This window comes from Mobula birostris, chromosome 29, assembly GCF_030028105.1.
Source record: "Mobula birostris isolate sMobBir1 chromosome 29, sMobBir1.hap1, whole genome shotgun sequence".
NCBI classification, from domain to species: Eukaryota; Metazoa; Chordata; class Chondrichthyes; order Myliobatiformes; family Myliobatidae; genus Mobula; species Mobula birostris.
In genome coordinates this window covers 22,280,183-22,307,783 of record NC_092398.1, presented here as the reverse complement: position 1 = coordinate 22,307,783, position 27,601 = coordinate 22,280,183, and the positions used below count along the sequence as shown (strand labels likewise).

At 50.3% G+C, this 27,601-nt stretch overlaps 2 protein-coding genes across 8 annotated transcripts in view; both read left to right on the top strand.

The window, feature by feature from the left end:
- LOC140190307 (CXXC-type zinc finger protein 1-like) overlaps positions 1–2,968 on the top strand; it is a 37,325-nt gene extending 34,357 nt beyond the window's left edge. For 4 of the 5 annotated variants that reach the window (XM_072246925.1, XM_072246922.1, XM_072246923.1 and 1 more), the window contains 3 exons: positions 789–941; positions 2,059–2,243; positions 2,481–2,968. In XM_072246925.1, coding sequence (XP_072103026.1) covers positions 789–941; positions 2,059–2,205 — 300 coding nt within the window. In that variant the 3' untranslated portion in view covers positions 2,206–2,243; positions 2,481–2,968. The other variant, XM_072246924.1, reaches the window with a different exon arrangement.
- Positions 2,969–10,494: 7,526 nt separating this feature from the next.
- The window catches only part of LOC140190051 (methyl-CpG-binding domain protein 1-like), a 160,978-nt gene continuing 143,871 nt past the window's right edge, over positions 10,495–27,601 (top strand). For 2 of the 3 annotated variants that reach the window (XM_072246487.1, XM_072246480.1), the window contains exon 1: positions 10,495–10,669. The gene's annotated coding sequence lies outside the window, so the exon portion shown is untranslated. Of the gene's footprint in view, positions 10,670–14,026; positions 14,112–27,601 lie in introns of all 3 variants that reach the window. The other variant, XM_072246481.1, reaches the window with a different exon arrangement.

Sequence of the window (27,601 nt, the reverse complement as noted above, 5' to 3'; positions counted from 1 at the left end):
TCCCTGTATTGCTGACAGTTTCTGGCGTGAATGTCTTCGGCGAATTTCTGCAGCTACCCCTCGGCGGGGAGGGAGTTTCCACAGGTTCCTTCCCCCGCCCCCCTCCCAAGGGTGAGAGAATTTTTTTTGCAGGTTTCCCACCGCAGGATTTATTTATTTGTTTAGCGATATAATGCGGAGCCCTGGCAGCCCCAATTAATGCAACGTAATCACGGGACAATTTACAATGACCAATGACCTACACAGCATGTCTTTTGCAGGCTCCCCACAGGGACAGAATTTCCGCTGGAACCCTACTCGGGGATGGAATTTTTGCAGGTACCCCTTGAGTGAGGGAATTCTAGGGGATTCTCCACCCCTCCAGTTGAAGGGATTTCTCCCCCATCTCTGTCAACTCTTTTCCAGAGACCCCTGGTCTCACATTCCCCAGCCAGGCATCACCCTCACCGCAATCATGCTGTCAGGGGTTTCTAATTGGATCTCCTTTCTGTGTACAAAGCTCCAGAGACCACAGTCTTTTCTGCTTAAATCACCACTCATAGAAAAATCTTCCCTCCCAGGAATCGATCTAGTTAACTCCCGCCATCCTTGCTTAGGCAATTTGTCCAGACCTGTCCGCAAAACTGTGGTGAAGAGGAAGCTTCACTCTGCGTCTGACCCCAGGAATGTGTGATGAGAGTGTGTAGAGGGAATTTCACTGCATTTCCGACTCCGGGAATGTGTAATGGGACGGTATAGGGAGCTGCACTTTGTGTCTGACCCATGCTGTCCCTGTTTTCAACTGGCAGGTGTCGGCGGATGAGGTTTGCGGCTGCCCACTGGTGAAGGATGTCTTTGAGTTGACGGGTGAATTCTGCCGTGTGGCCAAACGCAAATGCAACAAACATTATTGCTGGGAGAAACTGCGTCGGGCAGAGGTGGACCTGGAGCGTGTGCGAGTGGTGAGTGTTCTGGAGTCAGTAACCACCCCTCTCTCCCATTTAAGTGTTTACTGGGGGAAGGTAATTCACCTCTTCCCCCAGCACTGTGTGTCACTGACTGTATCCCCACCGACAGTAATCCAGCTCCCTCACACCGTCCCTTGGTGACCCCTCTCCCCCAGCACCACAGAAACATAGAAAACTTGCAGCACAGTACAGGCCCTTCGGCCCACAAAGCTGTGCCAAACATGTGCTTACCTTAAAACTACCTAGGCTTACCCATAGCCCTCTATTTTTCTAAGCTCCATGTATCCATCCAGGAGTTTCTTAAGAGACTCTATTGTTTGTGCCTCCACCGCCGCCGCCGGCAGCCCATTCCATGCACTCACCACTCTCTGCGTAAAAAAAAAAACTTACCCCTGACATCTCCTCTGTACCTACTTCCAAGCACCTTAAAGCTGTGCCCTCTCGTGCTAGTCATTTCAGCCCTGAGAAAAAGCCTCTGGCTATCCACACGATCAATGCCTGTCATCATCTTATACACCTCTATCAGGTCACCTCTCATCCTTTGTCGCTCCAAGGAGAAAAGGCCGATTTCACTCAACCTATTCTCATCAGGCATGCTCCCCAATCCAGGCAACATCCTTGTAAATCTCCTCTGCACCCTTTCTATGGTTTCCACGTCCTTCCTGTAGTGAGGCAACCAGAATTGAGCACAGTACTCCAAGTAGAGTCCGACCAGGGTCCGATATAGCTGCAACATTACCTCTTGGCTCTCAAACTCAATCTGACAATTGCTGAAGGCCAATGCACCATCTGCCTTCTTAACCAGAGTCAACTTGCGTAGCAGCTTTGAGTGTCCTATGGACTCGGACCCCAAGATCCCTGTGATCCTCCACATTGCCAAGAGTCTTGCCATTAATGCTATATTCTGCCATCATATTTGACCTACCAAAATGAACTACCTCACGCTTACGTGGGTTGAACTCCATCTGCCATTTCTCAGCCCAGTTTTGCCTCCTATCAATGTCCCGCTACTGTATCCCCACAGACATTAATCCTGCTCTGTCACACCATCCTTCAGTCACCCATCTCCCTGAATGCCTCGTTTCACTGACTGTGTGCCATTGTGTGGCAGTGGTACAAGCTGGATGAGCTGTTTGAGCAGGAGCGGAATGTGCGAATGGCTATGGCGTACCGGGCGGGTCTCTTGGCCCTGATGCTACACCAGACCATCCAGCATGACCCAGTAACGACAGACCTACGATCCAACAAGGAGCGCTGATGGCCGGTGGCGCCAGGTCCCAGCGACAGATCTGAAGGGTGAGTGCTTCTCTGGGAGGGCAGCAAGGGGAAAGGTGATAGGGAGGGGACGCTACCGGAGGGATGGCGATGAGGAGGGTGTCCCACACTGGTGGGGGGGGGAGTGGTGTTGAGGAGGGAATGCTGCGATGAGAGAAGTTCAGTGGGAGGAGATTTGTGGAATCCACGTGGGAGGGGGCAGCGGCAGAGACTCCTCTGCTTGTTTCTGGGATTGACCCCAACCTGTTGACCTTGCAGGAGGCGCTGCAACCAGATGCCGGGATGAAGTGTGAATCCTTGCGCCTTGCCTCAGCGCTGCCGAGCTCACTGGGGAGGAGTCGTTGCCCTGCCACTTCGTCAAACCCGGAACCAGACCTCCGCAGCACCTCTCCCACCCACACCCACTAAAAACTCCTTCGACTTCTTTCCAGAGGGATGAGAACTGTTGTCCATTTACTGTGGAGGGAGTCGCTGGGACTGAGGGAATGTCTTGCTGGAGGTGAAGGCGTTCTGTCACTGCGTTGCCACGTGGTTATCTGACCAGGCTGAACCGTGCCTCCCACGTGCCTGGAACTGAAAGAAACTTTCTCCTCATCCCGCCCCCAGACCTGACAGTTTCCACAGTTCCCTCGGGTGCTTGAGCCGTGTACAGAACCTGACTGTAAACTGCGTGTGTTTTTTTTCCTCGTCTGGCAGCACTCGCTGTCCTATACCCTGAATAAAACAAGTGCCTGTCTCTTTCTTAACCCTCCGGTCTAGCCGTGCAGTGCTGTACCACCCCAGGGCCAGGCAATGTAATCTGTGTTCCTGTCTGTGGCTGCGAGGAAACAGACCCTGTCTGTGCTGAACACTGATGCCTAATCAAGTTCGATTTTATTGTCATTCAGTTGCACACGACGGTTACCACCCCACAAAACAACCTTCCTTCGGACCAACATGCACAACACAATACATATTACACACACACAGCACGTTGTGGTAAAGTAACATTACCACAAATAAACCAATAAATAATAAATGAGAAGATCTGCAGATGCTGAAAATCCGAAGCAACACACACAAAATGCTGGAGGAACTCAGCAGGTCAGGCAACATCCGTGGAAATGAATAAACAGTCAACATTTTGGGCCAAGACCCTTCTTCAGGATGATATGATGCATATATAATACAAGTTTTAAAAGTAAGCAGTATGAAGCTACTAGCGTTTCAGACATCATGAGACCTGACGTCTGACATATGACGTATGTAGCTTTACGGCCTGGCGGCAGAAGCTGTTTCATGTCCTAACAGTGATTGTACTAAAGCTACAGTGCCTTCTGCCTGATGGTAAGGGATTAAAGAGATTTGTTTGTTGTTGTAGATACAGCATGGAATAAGCCCTTCTGGTCCTTTCAACTGCACCGCCCAGCAATTCCAATTTAATCTTAGCCTACTGACAGAACAACTTAAAATGGCCAATTAACTGACCGACCAACCAATACGTCTGCACTGGGGGGGGGGGGGGGTTGAGACTGAAACATCTGGAGGAAACCCACGCAGTCACGGAGAGAACCTACGAACTAAATCCAATTTTTAAACTTCTGCCTGCACGCGGCCCATATTCCATCATTCCCCTTGCAGGTATGGGTCAGTCAAAAATAGGATGTATCCATGGACCCCTTGATTAATGGTATAAAAACAGGTTGGGAACCCATGGTCTCAAAGCTCATCGACACCACTATCTTATCTACCTTCTGGCAACCCATTCCGTATTCCCACCACTCTCTGTAATTTTAACAAAAAGACTTGCCCCTTCATATCTCCTTTCAACTTAACCCTCAAAATAAATTACATTTCTTTTCTGGGGAAAGAGACCATCTACTGTATCTATACTAATAATTTTATAAACCTCTATTGGGTTTCCCTAACTTAGTAAACCTCTATTAGGTCTCCCTCCAGCCTCTGCTGTGCCAGAGACTGGCACCCCAGTCAGTATAGCGAAGTTGGGCCGAAGGGCCTGTTCTTGTGCAGCGTGACTCCAGCAGCATCCCGTCAAGGCTGTGCAAGCATCATTCTGTCGTCCCTTGAAGCCAAGAGCAGATCAATCTTGCCCTGCTCTTGGGATTAGTTCTGAGGAGACATCTGTGGGAGTGTGCAGGGAGAGAAGCAGTCAAAAACCCTGGTAGTTCCAAAGATGTTCTTAGCTCAACTGTTGAGGGGGTAATGAGGAGGGGGAGAGTGGCCATCTCCAACTATAGCAACCTCTGTAGCTAATCTGTCTTTGTACCCAATTCAGCTTTCCCAAGTAGATCCAGATTTCTTGCTCCTTTTACAAGAGCATATAGACAGGAGCAGAATTAGGCCATTCAGCCCATCGAGTCTACTCCATCACTGATTTATTCCTCTCAGCCCCATTCTCCTGCCTTCAGTCTGTAACCTTTGTTGTCCTGACTAACCAAGAGCCCAGCAACCTCTGCTTTAAAAATGCCCAATGACTTGGCCTCCACAGCTGTCTGTGGCATTGACTTCCATTGATTCACCACTCTCCAGCTGAAGAAATTTCCTCTCATTCCTGTTCTAAATGGATGTCCCTCTATTCTGAGGCTGTGCCCTCTGCTCTTGGCCTCCCATGTCCACTCTATCTCAGCCTTTCAGTGTTTGATAGATTCCAACGAGATCCCTCCTCATTGCAAACTAAAGCAAGTACTGGCTCAAAGCCATCAAGCGCTCCCTGTATGTTAACACTTTCATTGATGGAGCCCAAGGACTCTCTTGATATCAGAACCGGAACCCATTGTCTTGGTCAAAGAATCATCCAGTACAGAAGCAGTCCCTTCAGCCCATTGCAGCTGTGCAAACCCCCTCTCCATGCCAAAGTGCACAAGCCCATGTGTCCGCAGGTGCAGGGAAAAGCTTACCTGCAGCAGCATCACAGGCACACAGCATCAGAGACACAACGTTCACAAGCAAAGATTAAAGATTACCCTCAGAAAAACCTTTTAAAGATGAGCTTTATTTGTCACCTGTACATCGAAACAAAGTGAAATATGCCATTACATAATTGTCACATATACATTGAATCATAGAAACATACAGTGAGGTGCATTATTTTGCACCAACGATCAGCAGCCCGGGGAGGAAGGATGGTGACGCTTACAAAGGTTGGGGTAGGCCTCGAGTGTCACTGTATGAGGAGCATTTGATGTTCCTGGGTCTGTACTTGCTGGAGTTCAGAAGAATGAGGAGGCATCTCATTGAATCCTATCGAATATCAAAAGGCTTGGATAGAGTGGATGTGGAGAGGATGTTTCCTATAGTGGGGGAGTCCACACAGCCTCAGAATTCAAGGACATCCATTTAGAGCAGAGATGAGGAGGAATTTTTTCAGCCAGAGGAAGGTGAATCTGGAATTCATTGCCACAGATGGCCACATCATTCGGTATATTTAAAGCAGAAGTTGATGGGTTTTTGATTAGTCAGGGCCTCAAAGGTTATGGGGAGAAGGCAGGGGAGTGGAGTTGAGAGGGAAAATAAATCAGCCATGATGGAATGGGGTGGAGCAGACTTGATGGGCTGAATGGCCCGATTCAGCTCCTGTGTTTTATGGTCTTATGGAATGAATGGGTGGGTGGGGTGCCGGTGAAAGCAGATACAACAGGCAGATAGAGGAGGAATGTAGACCATGTGCAGATGGGTGTTAGTAAAATTGGCATCACAGCCAGGACAGAGATGATGTTCCTGTGCTGAACGACTTTGATATTGCCACCTGCGGGCTGCCACATTGCCAGATGGGAGATAAGGTGCTAATCCTCAAGGTTCAGTTGGCACACACAAAATACTGGAGGAACAGGCCGGGCAGCATCTACGAGGGGGAAAAAACAGTCAATGTTTTGGGCCGAGGCCCTTCATCAGGACTGCGTTGGACTTGGTTGTAAGATTCACAGGAGTCATCTCTGCGGATTGAATGCAGTCTCTCTGCAAAGCAGTCAAAGAGAAAGATCTTAAAAGATCAGGTTTATCTGTCCCATGTACGCCGAAACAAGGTGAAAAGCGTCTCTTGCATCTAGATCATGCTGAGGGCAGCCTGCAAGCATCACCTTGCTTCTGGTGCCAATACAGCATACATATGATTCACTAACCCTAAATGTATGGAATGTGGGGAGGAAGCCCATGCGTTCACAGGGAGAACGTACAAACTCCTTACTGACAGCAGTGGGAGTTCAACCCCGATCTTTTGCTCGCTGGTGCTTTTAAGTGTTACGTTTCCACATTGCCAAATCAGCATCTGATTTTTCCAAGGTAGAGGGAAACAGGGCGTGAGCAGCGAACGCAATGCTCTACATTGGACCAAAGTGATTCAAGTCAAGGTCAAAGTCAAGTTTATCGTTGCACACTCGACTACATGTCTACACAGGTGCTATTTAAAACCTGCTTACAGCAATATCACAGGCGTGTCAAATCAGATAAGCAGCATTCATTAGAGAAAAAACAAATTGAGGAACAAAAACAAGTTTGCCGCGTGTATGCACATCGAAACGTAGAGAAATGTGACATCTGCATTAACAGCCAGCGCACCCAGGGGTGTGCTGAGGACAATCTGTACTGCTTGCCATGCATTCCAGCACCAACATAGCATGCCCAGAGTGCTTGGCAGAACAACACAGAACACAACAGCAACTGCAACAACAAGCCCCATTTCTCCCTCCCACCTGCACGCACACACAGTAATTTAGCGTCAGGACAGGCGACAGGCTCCAGCCTCCAGTGGACACGGTCATCAGCTTTCAGACACAGCAGACTTGCAGACTTGGCTCCGGTGAACGGACATTGACGTCTGGACTTCTGATTCGACCCCCGGTATCGATCCCAGGTCACACCGATCACTGAACACCGGGCCTCAAGCTCTGGACTCACCAATTCACAAACCCAGGGGGTCATTAGAACTCTGATTCCGGAACCTGCTGACAACTTGCTAACCTGGTGGGGGTGGGGGGAGCTTTTGTCTACTCTGACATCAGGCCACAGATGTCCAACAACTGCGTCGACTGGAGAGCAGAGACTCAGACTCCCACCAGACTTCTAATTCCCTTGCATCTCTGTCCCTAAATCCTAACCTGACACCCAACTCCCCTCCCTGTCCCCAGAACTATTCTTACAAGCCTAAAAAGAAGTTAAAATCTAAAAAAACTAAAAAATCTGAGCCGTGAATTAACAAAGGTCATAGCTTGGCGCCACTTTGGATTACAAATTACATATAATTTTACAAGGTGGCAATGGACATTGCCTTCTTGAGGCAGCACCTCCTGTAGATACGACTGATGGTGGGGAGGGATGTGCCCCTGGTATATTGGGCTGAGTCCATCACTCTCTGTAGTTTCCTGCACATTCGCATTGCCGTACCGGACTGGGATGTCAGGACACTTTCAAAAGGACATCTGTAGAAGTTTGTTAGTTTTGGTGACAAGCTCAACCTCTTTAAGCCCAAAGTCTTCCCAGATCTGTGTGCTGGGCCCAAGACAGGGAACTCAATATGTAAATGCCCAGGAATTTAAAGCCACTGATTCTCCACTGCAATTGTCCTTTGTAGTTGAACCTCCTTCTTCCTGAAGTCAACCATCAGCTCTTAAGTTTTACAGATGTGAAGTGAGGGGTCGTTGTGCCACTCAACCCATTGACCTAGCTCACTTCTGTAGGCTGCCGTATCAGGACAGAAGGTTAGGACAGTGGGGAGGAAGGAGGCAAAGGGACCTGTGTTGCATCTGCTGAGGTTCAGGAGTGTTTGAAGACCTATTGTGTGGAGCTTAAGGGATGTGGTGCAGTGGCGTCGTGGTTGGCACAACGCTTTACAGTACCAGCAACCTGGGTTCAATTCCTGCCGCTGTCTGTAAGGAGTTTGTACGTTCTCCCCGTGACTGTGTGGGTTTCCTCCAGGTGCTCCGATTACCTCTCCTCAGTCCAAAAACGTACCAGTTGGTCACTGTAAATTGTCCTGTGATTAGGGTTAAATCAGGGGATTGCTCAAGGGGCTGGAAGGACCAATTCCATGTTGTATTCCAATCAATCAACCTAAACAGAGAGAAAATTCTGACCATTAGAGGTGCAGGATTCCCTAAAGGTTAACTTAAGGTTGAGTTGGTGGTAAGGAATGCAAATGTGAAGTTTGGGTTACAGTTCAAACGTTCAGTTTAATATCAGAGTATACAACTTGAAATTCTTACTCTTCACAGACATCCACAAAACAAGAAACCCCCATAGAAAGAATGATAGAAACATCAAAGCCCTGGAACCCCTCACCCCCTTCCTTCACACAAACAGCAGCAGAAGCATCAAACCCCCCCTTCTCCCCTCCACTTGCACCAGCGAAAGCACTCTGACCACTACCCCCCACCATGCACGCAATGGCAAAAGCCCCCTTCAAAGAGATCTTGATCTAGCGTTCATCACAAAGTACAGTCCATAACCCAACACTTTGGTATCTCAGACAGGTTCTCTCTCTCCATTGAGGGAGAGAGGTCGCTCCTGCAACAATGAGAGTGGGAGACCAGTAACTCGTCGTTCCATTACAATCTTCCACGTCACTTCTCCACACGCGCACCCTCCCCCCGACCGGCTCTCACTCTCCATCCAAAGAGAGAGAGGAGGGGAAATCGCTCGAGTACAGCCCTCCTTCAGACAGCAGCCGGTGGTTACAAGGTTGTCTGTCTCCCACGACACTTCAGTCCGCAGAATCTGCAAGGATCCGGGTTGTCCACAGGGCCGCTCGTCTTCCAGGTTGTTCCTGGAGATGGCGAAGCGCTTGGCCACACAGCCGATCCGAAAACCCACCATTTGCCAAGAACTGTAGTTTGGACTGCAGATCACGGGCTCCGGCAGAACCTCCAACCACCATGATGACAGAAGAAGAATAAACTGTTCCGCAGACGGGGAAATCAGTTGCTGGCTATGCGGACACACTGGTACCATCTATCCAAGATCCTCCTCCTCGGAGGAAGTCTGCTGTGGGATAGTGATGGAGTTTCTCACTGTGTGAGGGAGTACCCTACTGTGGGAGTGGGTGCAGACTTTCCCATTGTAGGAAGGGCATTGAGAGAGCTTCCCTTTGTGTGAAAGAGTGTGTCACTGTGGGAGGGGCAGTGAGGGAGCTTCCCCCTGACAGGGGAAGTAAACATGCCATAATCCAGCTCGCTGGGCTGGGAGCACTGGTGAGGAAGCATCCCAATCTGTGATGAGCAGTGAGGGAGCATCCCACTCTGTGAAGGCTGTTGAGGGAGTGTCCGTCGAGGCGCTGATCACTGGATGATGAGTAGTGAGGGAGCATCCCACTGTGCTTTGAGTGGTGAGGGAGCATCCCACTCTGTGAAGGCTGTTGAGGGAGTGTCTGTCGAGGCACTGATCACTGGATGATGAGTAGTGAGGGAGCATCCCACTGTGCTTTGAGCGGTGAGGGAGCATCCCACTCTGTGAAGGCTATTGAGAGAGTGTCCGTCGAGGCGCAGATCACTGTGTGATGAGCGGTGAGGGAGCATCCCACTCTGTGAAGGCTGTTGAGGGAGTGTCTTTCGAGGCACTGATCACTGGATGATGAGTAGTGAGGGAGCATCCCACTGTGCTTTGAGTGGTGAGGGAGCATCCCACTCTGTGAAGGCTATTGAGGGAGTGTCCGCCTACAGGAGGGGTCGTGGCGCAGATCACTGGATGAGGGAGCCTCCCAGTCGGAGTGATGCTGAAGAACTGTCTCAAGGCCAGTGTTTCGCCCAGTAGGCGTTGAGGGAACAACCAGCTGCGAGAGCGAGTCGGGGGAGCGGCGGGAAGGCGGCTATTCCGTCGTGCTATTGGCTCGGAGAGCCGCGCAACCCGCCCCCTGCAGCCCGGACAGCCAATGGCTAAGCGCCGTCTGGCACCCGCGTGCTCCCCGGCCGGCGCGAAGCGGCTCTCCAGACCCCGACTCTCGCCGGCGGCTTGTCCTTCAACGACCAATGGGCAGATCGTGGGCGGCACGTGCTCCAACCCCCAAACTGGTCGCCGGCTATGGATTGGCCTCCTGGCACTCTGTCCCGCCTATTCCCTCAGTGACGTCGATCAATAGGGAGGCTCACCACGCCCCTCCCGCGCGCCCCTCTCCCTTCTCCCCCTCTGCCGCCACGTGCCGGCCAGCCCTGCTTGCCCCGCCCCTTGCACGGTTCCCGACCAATAGCAGAACCAGGCCGCCGCCGCCCCGCTGGGGCGCGGCTCCCCCCTCTGTCTCAGTCTCCCCGCCCACCTGCTTGCGCGGTGACGCGCCGTGCGCGGGTAGGAGGGCGTTCGGGGTCACGTGTGTTCACGTCAGGGCAGGTCGGCGGGGGCCGGAGCCGGGACACGACAACCGAGCGGAGCGGACCGTGCCGGACCCGAGTGCGGTTCGCCACTCACCTCCGCAGGCGGTCCTGCCCGCAACTCGGGGAGAGGCGTTGGCGGCCGGCCGGCGTGAGGTAAGCAGTCAGCGGAGACATACCGCGTCCGGGGAGTCCCGTGACCTCTGACCTGCGAAGCCCCTCTCCCTCCCGGGGTCCGATTGCGATGCACGCTCCATCGCCGCCTGCGCACTCTCATCCAACGCCGGTGCACGGGTGCAAACTCTGCGCGTCAGATGCATCGATGCAAAAACTCTTTGCAATAGATGCATTGGTGCAAGCACTGCGCGTCCGTTGCACCGATGCAAACTCGGCGTGTCCAAATGCACATTAAATCATTTTGCAAACTATCCTACGCCCACCCGTGCCCTCCGGTTTCACCCGCTCGCCGCGACGGTAACCCGCCCCACGCTGGCGGCTGTTTACATGTAGCAGGCGCGACCTGCTTCGGCTCGGCGCCCCGTGTTTGCATTTGCCAGTCTCGCCGCGTCTGTCTCGACTTCTTCAAAGTGTTGACTTTTTATCGTCGCGCACTTCATTCGCGGTGCGCGTTCACTTTTGTTTTGTGCCGGCTTCAACCTCCGCCCCTCACCCCGCTCCTCTTTTGTTAATTCGCCTACACGTTCGCACAGACTTTTCTGTTGTTGGGTTAAATAATGCGTATGAACCGTGACTGCTGAGCGAAAACGGCCCGCGGAGCTACGAGCGGAAAGCCCGTGGGATCTTGCCGAGGGCCGGTGAGTGGAAAAAGCACAGTCGGTGGGGAGCTGAGAGGCGTCGGTCGGTGATGGGGTGCGAAAGGGAGATTCACCGCCGGAGATGGCATCGGACCGGGAATGTCCTGAGACTGGTTAAATAAGGGCAACTACGGACTTTGCTGCGAGATTCCTCCCCATTTCCCACCTCGTCCTCTTCCGTCCCCCCCCCAATCCCACCATCACCTTGTCCTCTTCATCCCCCTCCGCGGCCCTTGCCCTGTCTTATTACCCACCCTCTGCCCAGTCGCACTCCTCTTGCCCCAGTCCTGCTCCTCCTCCCTGCCTCAGTTCACTTCGGTTGAGATTCGGGTACCAATAATCCTAAAGAGTCCATCACTGCATAGTAATGATGAACAACAAATATAAGTTATGAGCTCAAAACAGACAGAACTGTCACATCCTCCCCCCTTCCTCGTCGCATGCCCCCTGCGCACCCCCCAGTCGCGCACCCCCCAGTCGCGCACCCCCCAGTCGCGCACCCCCCAGTCGCGCACCCCCCAGTCGCGCACCCCCCAGTCGCGCACCCCCCAGTCGCGCACCCCCCAGTCGCGCACCCCCCAGTCGCGCATCCCCCCCAGTCGCGCATCCCCCCCAGTCGCGCACCCCCCAGTCGCGCACCCCCCCAGTCGCGCATCCCCCCCAGTCGCGCATCCCCCCCAGTCGCGCATCCCCCCCAGTCGCGCATCCCCCCAGTCGCGCATCCCCCCCAGTCGCGCATCCCCCCCAGTCGCGCATCCCCCCAGTCGCGCATCCCCCCAGTCGCGCATCCCCCCCAGTCGCGCATCCCCCCCAGTCGCGCACCCCCCCCCCGAGTCGCATCCCCCACCCCCACCAGCGGCAGTGAACTGAGGTTTTGAGCGAGAGAGAATTGAGATGGTGTGTGAAATGTGAGCTGACACATTCAGTTGGTCGCATGCGTGCAGACACACAACCCTCATCGGGGGATAAACGGGTGAGATGACATGTGTCCGTCACTGCATTTCCCGACACTTGCGCCGCGCCCCTGTCCCGGTCCCTCCCGTCATCTGTATGCACGCCCATGGCTGTGTACTGAGCTAATAAACATTCCAGGGCTGTCTGCGAAGGCAGGGAAAGCTGTCTTGTCTCATCTTTGACCTTGTCCAGTGTTTCTGTTTGTGTCTCTCCCTGGTGTTGCTTGTGTACTTGTCTTAACCTCCATGTGCACACCTCTATCTCTGGCTGGCTTTTTCTCTCTGTCCCCCCCCCCCCCCCCCACCGTCTCCTTCCCTTCCCCCCCCTCCTCCCCCATACTGGAATGGGTTTTCTGGGTGGTGTGGATTTCCTAGTTGGCCATGTTGTTTGGTAGTATTGCTGCCGTGCTGAGGACAGTTTCCTCCTCTGGCCCCAAACCGACTGTGTGAGGGACAGTACAGTGGCTCAGTTTGTAATCCCCATCGGGTTTCCCCTAGTCTCTCTTGTTCCCTCCCACGAACGTGCCAGTTTGCTGGTGTTATCGATTCCCCTCCCCCCCCCCCCCCCCACTCATCCTTGCGGGGTGGAAGACTTGAGAAAGTCAGGGGAATAATATGGGATTGGTGTAGATGGGCCAGCACGGACTCAGTGGGCTGAAGGGCCTTTCTCCCTGGGGCGTGACTGCTAGTGCGGGGCCTTGTGTAATCTGGCTGCCCTTTTATCTCAGCTACGACAGAATTGGCTACACTCCGTCCCACTGGCTTCTGCGTGTGGTGCTGTTTACTTCGCCAGTGACAGCCTTGAGGGCTCCACTCCACTCCACCTTCTCCCTCCCCGCTCCCATTCCAAGCCCCCGGCAGGTTTTCCCAACTTGCCCACGCTTTTTTATCCTGGAGTTTGGCCCCCCCCCCCCCCCGCCCGCCACTGCTTTTCTGGTCCTGAGGAAGAGAACGAAACACCGACCCTTTTCCATTTCCATGTATGCTGAGTGTGTGTGTGTGTGTGTGTGTTGCTTTGGATTTCCAGCATCGGCAGAATCTCTCGCGTTTAGCTTTCAGAGGATTATCTTTATTTATCACGCATCCATCAAAACATTCAGTGAACTGCATCTTTTGCGTCAACGACCAGCACAGTCCAGGGTTTGTGGCGGGGGCAGCCGGGAAGCGTCGCTGCGTTTCTGGCGCGGTCGATTCTGCTCGTCCGGGCTACCAAGCTCCCGAGGGTCCGGCCCACCGTGCCTGTGCGGAACAAGATTGCAAACTTAATCTCTTCTGCCTCTGCGTTTTTTTTTATTTAACGTGCGTATGTCGGAACGTCGAGGTGTACGGTGCAATGTGCCGTACTGCATCAACGGCCAGCGCACTCCGAAGGGGGCGGGGGGCAGCTTGTATGTGTCACCATTCTTGTGGTGCCGGCACGATACAACGTAACGTGTGTGCCACTTCAGATGAGTGCTGGAAAGGGACCAGTCCGGTCCTCGGGTTGCAGCTCTAAATCGTGGAAAGGCAAGTGTTCAAGAAGTGGTGCCTTAGCAAGGTGGCGTCCTTCATTAAGGACCCCCACCACCCAGGACAGGCCCCCTTCACACAGTTACCATCAGGGAGGAGGTACAGGAGCCTGAAGGCACACACTCAGCGATTCAGGAACAGCTTCTTCCCCTCTGCCGTCCGATTTCGATATGAATTTATGATGTATTGTACTGTTGACGTGAAGTTAACTCTGAATCTGATTCTGATGTTAACAGCATCGGAGAGGAAAACTTGCTGCAGTTACTTGGAATGGTTTGATTGCAGCCAGGGAGTCGTCTGGCAAGTGCGAGGCTCTTAAAGGTGAGATGTCGAGAGCACAAGCACTGCGTCTTCACGTCTCTGTGCAGGGCCAGTCTTGTCAGGAATAAGGAATCCTGGATGACCAGGGACATTGGGGCCCGGCTCAGGAAAAAGATCCTCAGGAGTGAAAATTTAAAAATCTGGGGTGCAAAGGGATTTGGGAGTCTTTGTGCAGGATTCCCTAAGAGTTAATTTGCAGGTTGAGTCGGTGGTGAGGAAGGTGAATGCAAAGTTAGCATTCATTTTGAGAGGATTAGAGAATAAAAGCAAGGGTGTAATGTTAAATCTTAGTAAGGCGCTGGTGAGGCCTCATCTGGAGGATTGTGAGCAGTTTTGGGCCCCTTATCTAAGAAAGGATGTACTGACACTGGAGACGGTTCAAAGGAGGTTCACAAAAATGATTCTGGGATTGAACAGCTTGTCATGTGAAGAGCGTTTGGTAGCTCTGGGCCTGTACTCACCGGAATTCAGAAGAGTGAAGAGTGGCCTCATTGAAACCTATGGAATGGTGGAAGACCTCCATGGAGAGGATGTTTCCTATGGTGGGGGAGTCTAAGACCAGAAGACACAGCCTCGGAATAGAGCATGTAGAACGGAGATGAGGAGGAATTTCTTTAGCCAGAGAGTGGTGAATCTGTGGAATTCGTTGCCACAGGCAGCTGTGGAGGCCAAGTCATTGGGTGTATTTCAGACAGAGATTCTTGATTAGTCAGGCCATGAAGGGATACAGGGAGATGGCGGGAGACTGGGACTGTGAAAGGAAAATGGATCAGCCATGATGAAATGGTGGAGCAGACTAGAAAGTCCAAATGGTCTGATTCTGCTCCCATATCGCTGATCTTGGGTCAGGTACAGGCAGCTGCTGGGTACAAGGGATGAAGTAGTGCATGCCGGTTTCCTTCTTGCAGTAGAGGATTGAGGAAAGTAGAAAAGGGATTCATAAACAACACACACACAGTGCTGGAGGACTCAGCAGGTCAGACAGCATCTGAATAAACAGTTAACGTCTCAGGCCAAGACCCCCCATCAGGACCGGAAAGGGAGAAGACGCCAGAATAAAAAGGTGAGAAGCAACACTTTATATTCTGTCTGGGTAGCCTCCAACCTGATGGCATGAATATTGATTTCTCCTTTCAGTTAAGCAAAGGAATCCCTCCCCTCCCCCTCTTCTTCTATTCCCCACTCTGACCTTTTAACTTTTCTCAGCTGACTATCACCTCCCCCTGGGTCCCCTCCTCCTCTGGTCCACTCTCCTCTCCTATCAGGTTCCTTCCTCTCCAGCCCTTTACCTGTCCCACCCACCTGGCTTCACCTCTCACCTTCTGGCAAATCCTCCTCCCCCTCCCCTCATCTTTTTATTTTGGCCTCTTGCCCCGCTTCCTTTCCAGTCCTGCTGGAGGGTCTCGGCTCGAAGCGTCGACTGTTTATTCATTTCCGTAGAGGCTGCCTGACCTGCTGAGTTCCTCCAGCGTTTTGTGTGTGTCTGTGCTGCTTTGGAGTTCCAGGATCTGCGGACCTTCTCCTGTTTACCTCATGGCATGGCATACCCACAATCTGTTGTAAAGTTGTCCTGTGATTAGGCTGTGATTAAACAGGTAAGTTGTGGTGCCTGCAGAGCATACCGACAACCTACTAACCCTAACCTCTTCCTACGTCTTTGGAATGTGGAAGCACCTGCAGGACAGTCACACAGACGTTCATGGGGCGAATGTACAGGCAAGAAGTTCAAAGTACTTTTATTATCGAAGTATGTATACCTTGTACATCCTTGAGATTTAGGCAGCCATGAAACAATAAACCCAAGAGATCTCGTTTAAAAAAAAACACAGACGCCCAAAGTGTAGAGCGGGAGAGAAAGATAAACAAACAATAAAAGTAAGCAAACAGCATTTAGAACGAAAGTGAGTCCTTGGACGCGAATCGTAGAGCAGGCTGCAGCCTCAGGCTCAGTTCAGCACGTAGTGGAATAAACGTCCTGAAGCAGCAAACCAGACCGGCCCAACCCTCGCCTCTGCTTCCCGACACCCGGCCTTTTAAATTGCCCAAACATCGGGTCACTTCCTCACTCTGGGACCTGGGCCGCTCTGGGTCTGGACCCCGGTGCCGCGTTCCGGCCTGTATGTGACTTTTCCACATTGGCCCAGTGCTCAGATCGATCTAACTTCGCTTCCGATTTCCTGCACTCCGACTTTAAAGTGTAATGCTTTATATCGCCAAAGACCCAGCTGCATTTCCCACTGCTCTCTGTCAGGGGATCGTACTTTCTTGCCCTGAGCGTGTGTGTTTTTAGATTATGAAGACACACAGTCCCCTTTTATTGTCATTTAGTAATGCATGCATTAAGAAATGATACATTATTTCCTCAAGTGTGATATCACAAAAAAACACAGGACAAACCAAGACTGGAAAAACTTGACAAAACCACATAATTATACATATAGTTACAAACAGTGCACAATACCATAATTTCATGAAGAAAGTCCGTGAGCACAGTAAAGTTCAAAGTCTCTCAAGTGTCCCACATCTCACGCAGACGGGAGAAGGAAGAAAAACTCCCCCTGCCATGCCGACCACAATCCGACTCTGAGTCATCCGAAAACTTCGAGCTCTGATCAGCTCTCCAACACCGAGTACTGAGCGCCATCTCTGTACGAGCGACTTGACCTCCTTCTCGGTTGCCAACAGCAGGCAAGGCCGGGGATTTTGAGGCCTACCCTCCAAAAGATTCCCAACCACACAGTAACGACAGCAGCGGACGGGCGTTTCAGAAATTTCTCCAGATGTTCCTCTGTGCTTTCATGTCTATCTCCATCAAATCAGAAGTTGTCCACAGCCCCTATTTAACAGATACAACATCATTTTTCACCGGAGAGCTGCGCATGCACGGTGCGCTGCCATCTTCTCCTCCTGTTTCCTCTGTCTGCTCCGGTTACCTCTGACGTTCGAAAGCCTTACTGGGCGGGAAACTGCAGCGGCCACCTTGGGCCCAGCTGGCAAATGGGACTGCGTTCCTACGTGAGAGCAGCTGGTCGTGCGACTGGGTGTGTGCGGGTAGAGGGCTCGTGTTCACCGGGAGGCCGGCGTGCATACACGGAGCGGTGGCTTGCACCAATTCCTTCTTGGAACGCCTCTGCTGCCCCTGCAGCCCTGGAGGCGGTCCCGTGTAGTAGAGAGCCCAGAGCTTGGGCTGTTTGTGTCGGAGGCTGCGGTCGAGAGCCTGGTGAACAGCCCAGCTGGGGAGGTGCAGGTCACCGGCTGTGTGTGTGTGTGTGTGTGTGTCTGTCTGTCTGTCTGTCTCTCTCACACACACACACACACACACACACACACACACACACACACACACACACACACACACACACTCTTACTTCCTGCTTCCTGTCCCTGGGGTATTACCATCTCGCTGGCTGGCTGCCTTCCCTCCTCACTCAGACCCACAGAGGAAGAGTCATACTCACAGACACGCTGAGGCACAGACAGGCAGGCACAGGCACGTACATATGCACACAGAAATTGAAGCCGACACTCAGACAGACGTGCACACAGACACAGTGGGTGCTGACACACACATGCACAGATACATATAGGGACACGTACACAGAAACACTTCCGCAGAGAGAGAGAGGGAGAGAGAAAGACACACACACACACACACACACACACACACACACGTGCTGTGTGCGCAGGGAAAGCACGACCCATGGGGAGGCAGAGAGACGACTTGCCGCATCTCCCGGTCTTTTGCTGTCCTTCAATGTTTTTTTACATTGTCTGACCCCCTGACTCCAATCTCTGTGCCCCCTGTTGACACCCTCGAGACCCCCCGCAATCCTCCCTGACACCACTCATTAGAGCTGGAATTTGCCTACTGCCCTCCAACCTCATGTCCCTTTCTCTCTCTGTGAATTCTTTCCTCCCCGCAAACCGCACGCTGTCTCCCCTCGGAATGGACAGGATTCTTTGGGGGTTGGTGCCTCCACTTCCGCAGCCAGTGGACCTGAGCATTTTGTCTGTTCAAATGGTGTCCTGGTGAATCCTCCTGCCAAATTCCCTATCGGTTCTCTCACACACCCAGGTCCTGTTGTGCTGCGGAACAGAGGGAAAGGAGGGTTACAGTGCCGATGGATCACGTCCTTCCATCGGCCGTCTCCCACTTCCTTCCTTTTGTCTCTGCTTTTCTTCAGGTGGTTTCAGATCTCCTGTCTGCTCCGTGATTTGGAGTGGGATCCTGTCTCTGCAGTCGTCTCAGTCCCCACCCCCCCCATCTCTCAGGATCAGGGGTTTTCTCTTGAAGCCTTTCCCATGAGCAGGTGTAGTCACAAGGCAGTGGTTGTTCGACATCAGAATTTTCCTTCTCCTGGATGAGCTGTCAACCATGGCTGACAAGCCTCATCTGCCCGAAGTGACTGGTTTTTAAGGCACTGTTGGTAGAAACGGTTCCACTGGGCCTAGTCGCTAAGCCAAACATGAATGCCAGGAGCTGGACTTGGTTGTCAGAGGCTATTTCAGACACACGCCGTTGGGAGCATTTAGTAGGTAGTGGGAGCTTGTCCCCATTACCACCCCCAGCTATAACAACTTTAAGGAACCCCAATGGTATCAACAGGAGGTTTAATATCAGTGACATGCATTCAGTAGCCACTTTACCACATACAGGACATGTGTTCCTGCACTTGTTCGTGGACTTCTGCTGCTGTAGCCCATCCACTTCAAGGTTCTTAACTACACTCAGCGGCCATTTTATTAACTCCCCCCCCCCCCACCCCAGTAAAGTGGCCGCTGGGTACATGTTTGTGGTCTTGCGCTGCTGTAGGCCACCTACTTCAACCTGTTGTGTGTTCAGAGATGCTCTCCTGCACACCACTGTTATAATGCGTGGTTATTTGAGTTACTGTCGCCTTCCAGTCTGGCCCCTCTCCTCTGACCTCTCTCATTAACAAGGCGTTTTCACCTACAGAACTGCCACTCATTGGATTTTTTTTTTGTTTCTCGCACCATTCTCTGTAAACTCTAGAGATTGTTGTGCATGAAAATCCCACTACTTTCTGAGATGCTCAAATCACCCCATCTGGCACCAGCAATCATTCCATAGTCAAAATCACTGAGGTCACATTTCTCCCCCATTCTGATGCTAGGGCTGAACAACAACTGAACCTCTTGACCGTGCTTTAATGCACTGAGTTGCTGCCACATGATTGGCTGATTGTATATTTGCATTAACGAGCAAGTGTGCCTAATAAAGTTGCCGCTGGGCGAATATTTGTGTTTGAAAATTGCTGTGGTATATTGAAATAAAATTAAAATCAGAATCTGGTTTAGTGTCACTGACATAGGTTGTAAGATTTGTTTTGCGGCAGCAGTACAGTGCAAGACATAAATACTATAAATTATAATAAAAATGTATTAGAAACAAATCAGTAGTGCACAAATAATGAGGTCGCATTCATGGGTTCATTGACCATTTATAAATCTGGCAGAGGAAAAAAGCTGTTCTTAGAATGTTGTGTGTCTGTCTTCAGACTTGTGTACCTCCTCCCTGAAGGTAGTAATGAAAAGGGAGCGCGTTCTGGGTGGCAAGGCTCCTTAATGGTGCTGCCTTTCTGAGGTATCGCCTTTTGAAAGTGTCCTCGATGGCGTCCACGATCGAGCTGACTTGAGTTTTCAACCCTCTACAGCTTTTTCCAATCTTCTGCGGTGGCCTCTCCATACCAGACGGTGATGCAACCAGTCAGAATGCTCTCGACAGTACATCTGTAGAAGTTTGTTAGTCTTTGGTGACATAGCAAATCTGCTCAAGCTCCCAGTGAAATATAGCCGCTGACGTGCCTTCTTCATAATTGTATCAATATGTCGGGCCCACGATAGATCTTCAGAGATGTTCACACTCAGAGCTTGAATCTGTTCATCCTTTCCACTGCTCATCAAAAATAAAATTAAACAATTGTACAGAATAAAGAATTGTGCAAAACAAATTTAGAGCCATGGATAGGGAATATGATGCATTTAAGTGTATAAACATCAGCATGTATTTACAATGTAGACAGCATTCAAAAAACTGTTTGAAGTGTTTACAGTGCAGTTACTGAGGTAATAGAAAGCTAACCAGAATAGTTAACTATCTTGGGGAAGAAACTTTAAGATGGTGGAGTCTACAGCGTGGAATAGGTCCCTCTGGGTTCTCGAGCCATGCCGGCCAGCAAACTCCGATTTAATCCCCGCTGATTATGTTCGTACTGGTGGTGGTGTGCCATCTGCAACAGACTTTGGGGCAAAAAGGTCCAGGGCTCAGGTGCAGCCGGCTCCTTGCACAAGTTCTACCCGTGCTGGGTTGAATGTCGAGCTGGCAACTTGGCCTCATAGAAACAGACAAGTGTTAAAGAAGCAGCAAAGTTGCTGCCTGTTGCGCCAACTAAGGCGGGAGAAGAACATGGGACAATTTACAGTGATCAGTAAACCGGAGAAGTCCCACACGGTCGCGCAGAGAACGTGCAAACTCCTTACAGGCTGTGGCGGGCTATTGAACCTAGGTTGCCTGTACTGTAAATGTTGTGCTATCCACTATGCTAAGTTTTTGTTTTAGTAGCTCTATACCTCTTTCCAGAAGGGAGCTTTTGGAAAAGGCAATTTGAAGGGTAGGTAGTGTCTGCAATGATTTTCCTGCAGACAGACCATATTGTCATTACACATCTCCTCCACGATCTTCATCAGCACAGGTGCACCACAAGACTTGTGTGCATAACCCCCTGCTCTACTCGCTTTTCACCTATGACTGTGTGGCTAAGCACAGCTCCAATGCCATATACAAGTTTGTTTACTGTCGTAGGCAGGATCAAAGGTGCTAACGAATCAACCTACAGGAGGGGGATTGAAAATCTGGCTAAGTGGTGCCATAATAACGACCTCTTACGCAGTGTCAGCAAGACCAAGAAGCTGATTATAGACTTTAGACGATTGAAACCAGACGTTCATGAGCCAGTCCTCATCGAAGGATCAGAGGTGGAGAGAGTTAGCAACTTTAAATTCCTGGCTGTTATTAATTTGGAGGATCTGTCCTAGACCCAACACAATTATGAAGAAAGCGCCTCTACTTCATCAGGAGTTTGCAGAGATTCAGCATGACGTCTAAAACTTTGACAAACTTCTATAAATGTGTAGTGGAGAGTATATTGACTGGCTGCATCACAGCCTAGTGTGAAAGCACCAATACCCTTGAACAGAAAAACCTTCAAAAAGTAGTGGATGTGATCCAGTCCATTACGAGTAAAGCTTCCTCCCCCCCCCAACGTACATGAAACGCTGTTGCAAGAAAGCAATATCCATCATCGAAGGACCCCCACCACCCCTCTTCTCACTGCTGCCATCAAGAAGGTGGCACAGGAGCTTCAGGACTCTCAGTACCAGGTTCAGGAACAATTATTACCCCTCAACATCAGGCTCTTGAACCAAAGGGGATAATGTCACTCAGTTTCACTTGCCCCATCATTGAAATGTTCCCACAGCCAATGAACACACTTTCAAAGGCTCTTCATCTCATCTTCTCAGTATTTATTGCTTATTTATTTATTATTATTGTTACTCATATTTGCACAGTTTGTTGTCTTCTGCACTCTGGTTGATCGCCCAAATTGGCTGCTCTTTCTTTGATTCTGTTATAGTTACTATTTTATAGATTTATTGAATATGCCCGCAAGAAAATGAATCTGAGCTGTATGTAGTGACATGTACTTTAATGATACATTTACTTTAAACTTTGAAAACAAACATCTGTTTCTGAATGAAATTAGGTACATCCTTATTAGGGTCTGTGAGGGACCTTGGCTGGCATGGGCAAATATACTCGGCAGCTACTTTATTAGGTACAGTACCTCCTACTAGGCAAGATCTTGGAGGTATACAGTAGGCTTCCTTCACTGAGGTTTGGTGAGATTAGAGGTTACAATGGTGGAAGCTGAAATATTTAAGGGGAACCTGAGGGGAAACCAGTTCATTCAGAGTGTGGTGTGGGAGTGGTGGATGTGGGTTCGATCTTGGCATGGAAGAGAAGTTTGGATAAGTACATGGATGGTGGGGGGGGTGGCGTGAAGGACTTTGGTGTGTGCCGATGGGATGAGACAGAATAGCCATTTGGCACAGGCTAGATGGGCTGAAGGGCCTGTTTCTGTGCTGCAGTGGTCTGTAATGCTATCTCCAGATAGAGGAGAGCAGTCGACTATGGTCTTGCCAATGGCACCATCCTTGCTCTGACGGCGGACTCCCCAGCCCCAAGATAACCCTGCCATCTCACATGCGAGGAGACAGGATGAGTAGTCCACTTACTTCCTTCCCACCCCTTCCCAAAGCCTGCCCTGCTGTTCAGTCTGTCTTCCACACTAATTCCTCATCGCCCCAGATAACTGCCCCACCACCAAACCGCGTGGTTCAAAAATGTATCTTGACCCTCTTGAAATTGCCTTAGTCAACCAGTCCCAAGCGATAGAGAGTTCCAGGGATTCATCAGCTGTACTTGCTGGAGTTGGGCTGTCATTGAGTATTGAAAGGCTGAGATAGAGTGAGGACGTTTCCAATAGAGGAGAAAGTCTAGGACCAGAGGGCACAGCCTCAGACTAGAGGGACATCCCTTCAGAACAGACACAATGGGGAATTTCTTTAGCCTGTGGGTGGTGAGTCTGTAGAATTCATTGCCACAGATGGCTGTGAAGACCAAGTTTTTTGAGTAAGCAGAGCTTGATAGGTTCTCGATTAGTCAGGATGTCAAAGGCTACAGGGAGAAGGTGGGAGAATGGAGTTGAAGGGGATAATAAATATTCAATGTGGAATAGCGGAGCAGACTCAATGGGCTGAATGGCCTAATTATGCTCCTCTTTCTGATGGGTTTGTGCCAGTCATTTCAAAGTTGGTCCCTTGTCTTGCACTTCCTTCCTTGTTCGAGACTCAGCCCGTGGCTGGTGGACTCTGTCTACACCGACTCCGCAGCAGAGAGCTGTGGGCGCGGCTCAGTACCTCAGGGAAACCAGCCTCCCCTCCGCGGACTCTGTCTGCACTTCTCAGATTTCCATTTCAGATTTACTTTTCACAACTGAGTCGAAACGTTCTGTGAAATGTGTGTGTGTGGGTGTGGGGGTGGGCAGCCCACAAGTGTTGCCACACATTCTGGCGCCAACACACCATGCCCACCATGCTCGACAAAGAAATACAGATCACAACCAAACAGAATGTGGCAAGCCCCTTTCCTCCCTCCCACCCAGGGCAGGCGATACATTCCCTGTACATCCCTGTCTAACAGGCTCTTAACCACCTTGGTCATTAGCTCAGTTACCTCCACACAATACACTCCTGTCTACGTCAACGGTGCTGGGGTTGAGAGCTTCCAATTCCTTGGAGTGAATGTTGCCAATAGTCTGCCTTGGTCCAATCATCCTAGACGTGGTTTAAGAATGTGTTGGTGAACCTCTGAGACTTGGGGCTGGCAGCAAACAAAATGAGGATAGCAACTAAATACTTCACTAATCACACTTTTTCTGGTAAGCGGTCGTTGCAAGTAATAGTCTGTAACTTCCCTTTGGACTTGGAGACAATTCGATGTGGCAGAGCCGAGGCAAGGGCAGCCGACAAGCCTGGCGCCAAGAGTATGAAGGGTTGGACGCGGGCTGAATCAAAGCCGTGGGGGTCCAAGCCCCAGAGCGTATCGGCATGACTCAGTACGATGGTCAGACGGAGGTTTACGGGCCGGATCGCGGCGGCGAAGTATAGCCCATCCAAGGGGCAGAACCCGTTCTTTCAGTGGAGATTTAAGCTCCCAGCCAGATTGAAGAGGTCAGGGTGGTGAGGAGCGAGCTGGTTCAGATATCACTGCTCAAAGCGGCAAGGCCTGATGCTCGGATGGAGAGTTAAGCTCCGGACTAGATTGGAAAAGTCAGGGTGTCGGGGCACGAGACGAGGTACAGGCTGATTAAGATTGCTGCTGCACAAGGTTTACTTGGCTCTGCACTGAACTATGTGTTTCGGACTCTTTTTGTAGACTTCAGTTCAGAAACACTGCTTGCTTGCGGTTACCATTAGCATGATCTCTTTTTCATTACACATTGGGTGTTTGGTCTTTTTTATGGGTTATTTTTATTGTTTTCTTATGGGCATGATGTGGTTTTTTGAATTCTTTGCACAATGGGTGTTTTTTGTTTTTGGGTTTCTTTGTCTTTTGGCTGCTTGTCAGGGAACAAATCTCAAGGTTGTATAATGTTTACGTACTTTGATCATAAGTGTACTGTGAACCTTGAGAAAGCTTGTCAGTGCCCCTGCTTCCTCGAGAGGCTGAAGAAATTCGGCATGTCCCCGTTGACATGTGCCAATTTTCATTGATGAACCACAGAAAGCATTTTGTCTGCATGAACCTCTGCTCAGTACAACAACTACTCTGCCCGTGACTGCGAGAAACGTTGCGGACACAGCTCAGCACATCGCGGAAACCAGCCTCCCCTCCGTGAATTCTGACTTCCCGCTGTCTCAGTAAAGCAAAAATCAAAGACCCCACCCACCACCGACATTCTCTCTTCTAACCCAGTGGTCCCCAACCACCGGGCTGTGAGGAAACAATATGATTTGATGATTATGAAACGATATGAGTCAGCTGCACCTTTCCTCATTCCCTATCACACACTGTTGAACTTGAAGTTGAACACCTCCCTACCGGCCCCCCCGCCCCCACCCCCCCCCCCGGTTGGCCAGTCCGCAAGAATATTGTCAATATTAAAGCGGTCCGTGTGCAAAAAAGGTTGGGGATCTCTGTTCCAACCCACAGTTATTAAATTATTGAGCAGTCCGATAAGACAGACTCTTGCACCTTATTTTCGACCTACACTGCATTTGACTATATAACACTTTATTCTGCATTGTGTTATTGCTTGTCCTTTGTAGGAACATTAATGTGGTGAAGCGATCTGTATATACAAAATGCAAAACTTTTCTCTCTGCATCGTTCCATGTGGTAGTGATCTATGGACCTTTTGTGTAATGGGTTGGACTCCTGTAACTTCACCATCTTCAGTATTGTGCAAAAATCTTAGGCACACAAATAGACCCAGGGCATCTAAGACTTTTGCACAGTACTGTATTAGTTTTATGTATTGCACTGTACTCCCACTGCAAAAAAGAAACATTTTTGACATACAGTATGTGAGTGATGATAAACCTGATTCTGATACAGTTCTTTATTGTCGACTGAAAGTGGGAAGGGGGCAGGGAGAGGGGAATCGTAGTTGGAAAAAGGGAGAGGGATTAGGAAGCACCAGAGGGATATTCTGTAATGATTAATAAACCAATTGTTTGGAATCAAATGACCTTACCTGGTGTCTTGGGGCTGGGTGTGTCTGCACCCAGTCCACCACCTGCCCCTGGCACTCCTTCTCTGCCACCTGTCCCACACCCTCCTGTGGCACTCCACCCTCACCATTTCCTACATTCTTTGCTCCGGCCAGATTTACAAACTCACTCTCCACTCCACATTGTCAAATATAGCTCTGCGTAAAAGTCTTGGGCGCTCCAGCTATATGCATGTTTGATACTGTAAGCCTGTACTCAGAGTTTGGGAGACCAAAGGGGGAAATCTCATTGAATACGCACGAATATAGCCAAACGAAACAATGTTATTCCGGGGCCAAGGTACAAAACACAGTACCAACATTCATTTACAGCACAAGGCACAAATAGCACGTATAAGATAGCAGTAAAATGCAGTCACACACAAAAAAAAGTCCCAAGTCCTTGAGTCCATGAATGTTGCAGCAGTCTGCAGTTGTACACAGTAGAACTTGTGTTCTGCTGAGTGAACACGGAGGGGCAGCACGGACTCCTGCTTGGACACCATGCTGCACCGCATCTGGTGGGGCGCACTGAGTCCAATGCTTCTCCTTGGCAGCTGTGAGCAGGCGACACTGTGGCTCGAGGCCCAGTCCTCGCTCCCCTCCCAGCCACCAATAAAATCAGCGAATTGGACTTCCAGCGTTCCACGTTAACACTGTCAGCAGGGTCTTGCGATCACAAGAAAAGGGACTCAAGACTGATACTGTGCCTCATCATGAGGTTTGCACCTTATTGTCCGCATATGTTGCACTTTCTCTGTAACTGTAACACTTTATTCTTCATTCTGTTCCTTTGTGCGCTACATCAATGCACTGGTGTCATGAACTGGCTTGCAAAACCTTTGGTCCATGAAACAGCAAAGGCCTGGATAGAGGACGTGGAGTGGATGTTTTCTGTAGTGAGGTAGTCTAGGGCCAGGGGAGAGCACAGCCTCCCAAAAGAAAGACATCCCTTTTGTTTGACAGGTTAGGTGAAATTTCTTCAAAAGTTCAAAGTAAATTTTATGATCAGAGTTCCTGCATGTCACCACATGCATTCTTTCCCTGTGGGCAGTCTCAGCAAATCTACAGAACAGTAACAAGATCAATAAACAACAAACTGTGCAAAGGCAAATATGAATAAATAGTAATAAATAAGGAGAGCATGAAATAACAAGATAAAGAGTCCTTAAAGTGAGATCATTGGTTGTGGGAACATCTCAATGGATGGGTGTAGTTATCTTATTTTGTTCAAGAGCCTGATGGTTGAGGGGTAGTGACTGCTCCTGAACCTGGTAGTGTGAATCCTGAGGCTCCTGTACCTTCTACCTGATGGCAGCAGCGAGAAGAGAGAATGGCCTGGGTGGTGAGGATCTCTGATGATGGATGCTGATTTTCTACAACAGCGTATCATGTAGATGTGCTCAGTGGCTGGGAGGGTTTTACCCGTGATATGCTGGGCTAAATCCACTACATGTAAAATTTTCCACCAGAGGTGTACAAGGTCATAATGCAACCAGTCAGCACACTTTCCACCACAGATGTATAGAAGTTTGTCAAGATTTTTGATATCGTGCTGCATCTCTGCAGTGTCTCAGGAAGTAGAGGAACTCTCGTGCTTTCTTTGCAAGTATATTTATATGATGGGTCTAGGGCAGGTGCTCTGAGATAGGGGCACCCAGGAATGTGAAGTTACTGACCTTCTCCATCTCTGAGGAGTACTGGCTTATGGACCTCTGGCTTTCCTGTCCTGAAGTCTACAATCAGTTCCTTGGTCTTGCTGACATTGAGTGAGAGGCTCTTGTTATAACACCACTCAGCCAAATTTTCAGTCTCCCTCCTTTACACTGATTCATCACCACCTCTGATACAGCCCACAACAGTGGTGTCGTCAGCAAACTTGTATATGGTGTTGGAGCTGTGCTTAGCCACACAGTCATAGGTGTAAAGCGAGTAGAGCAGGGGGCCAAGTACACATCCCTGCGGTGCACCTATGCTGATGGAGATCGTGGAGGAGATGGTTTTACTGGACTGACTGGGGTCTGCAAGTGAGTGGGTAATGGATCTGTGGAAATCTTTCCAAGACATGGCTGTGGAGGCCAAGTCATCAGGTATATTTAAAGCAGAGGTTAATATATGTGATGACTTGTTTGTCGG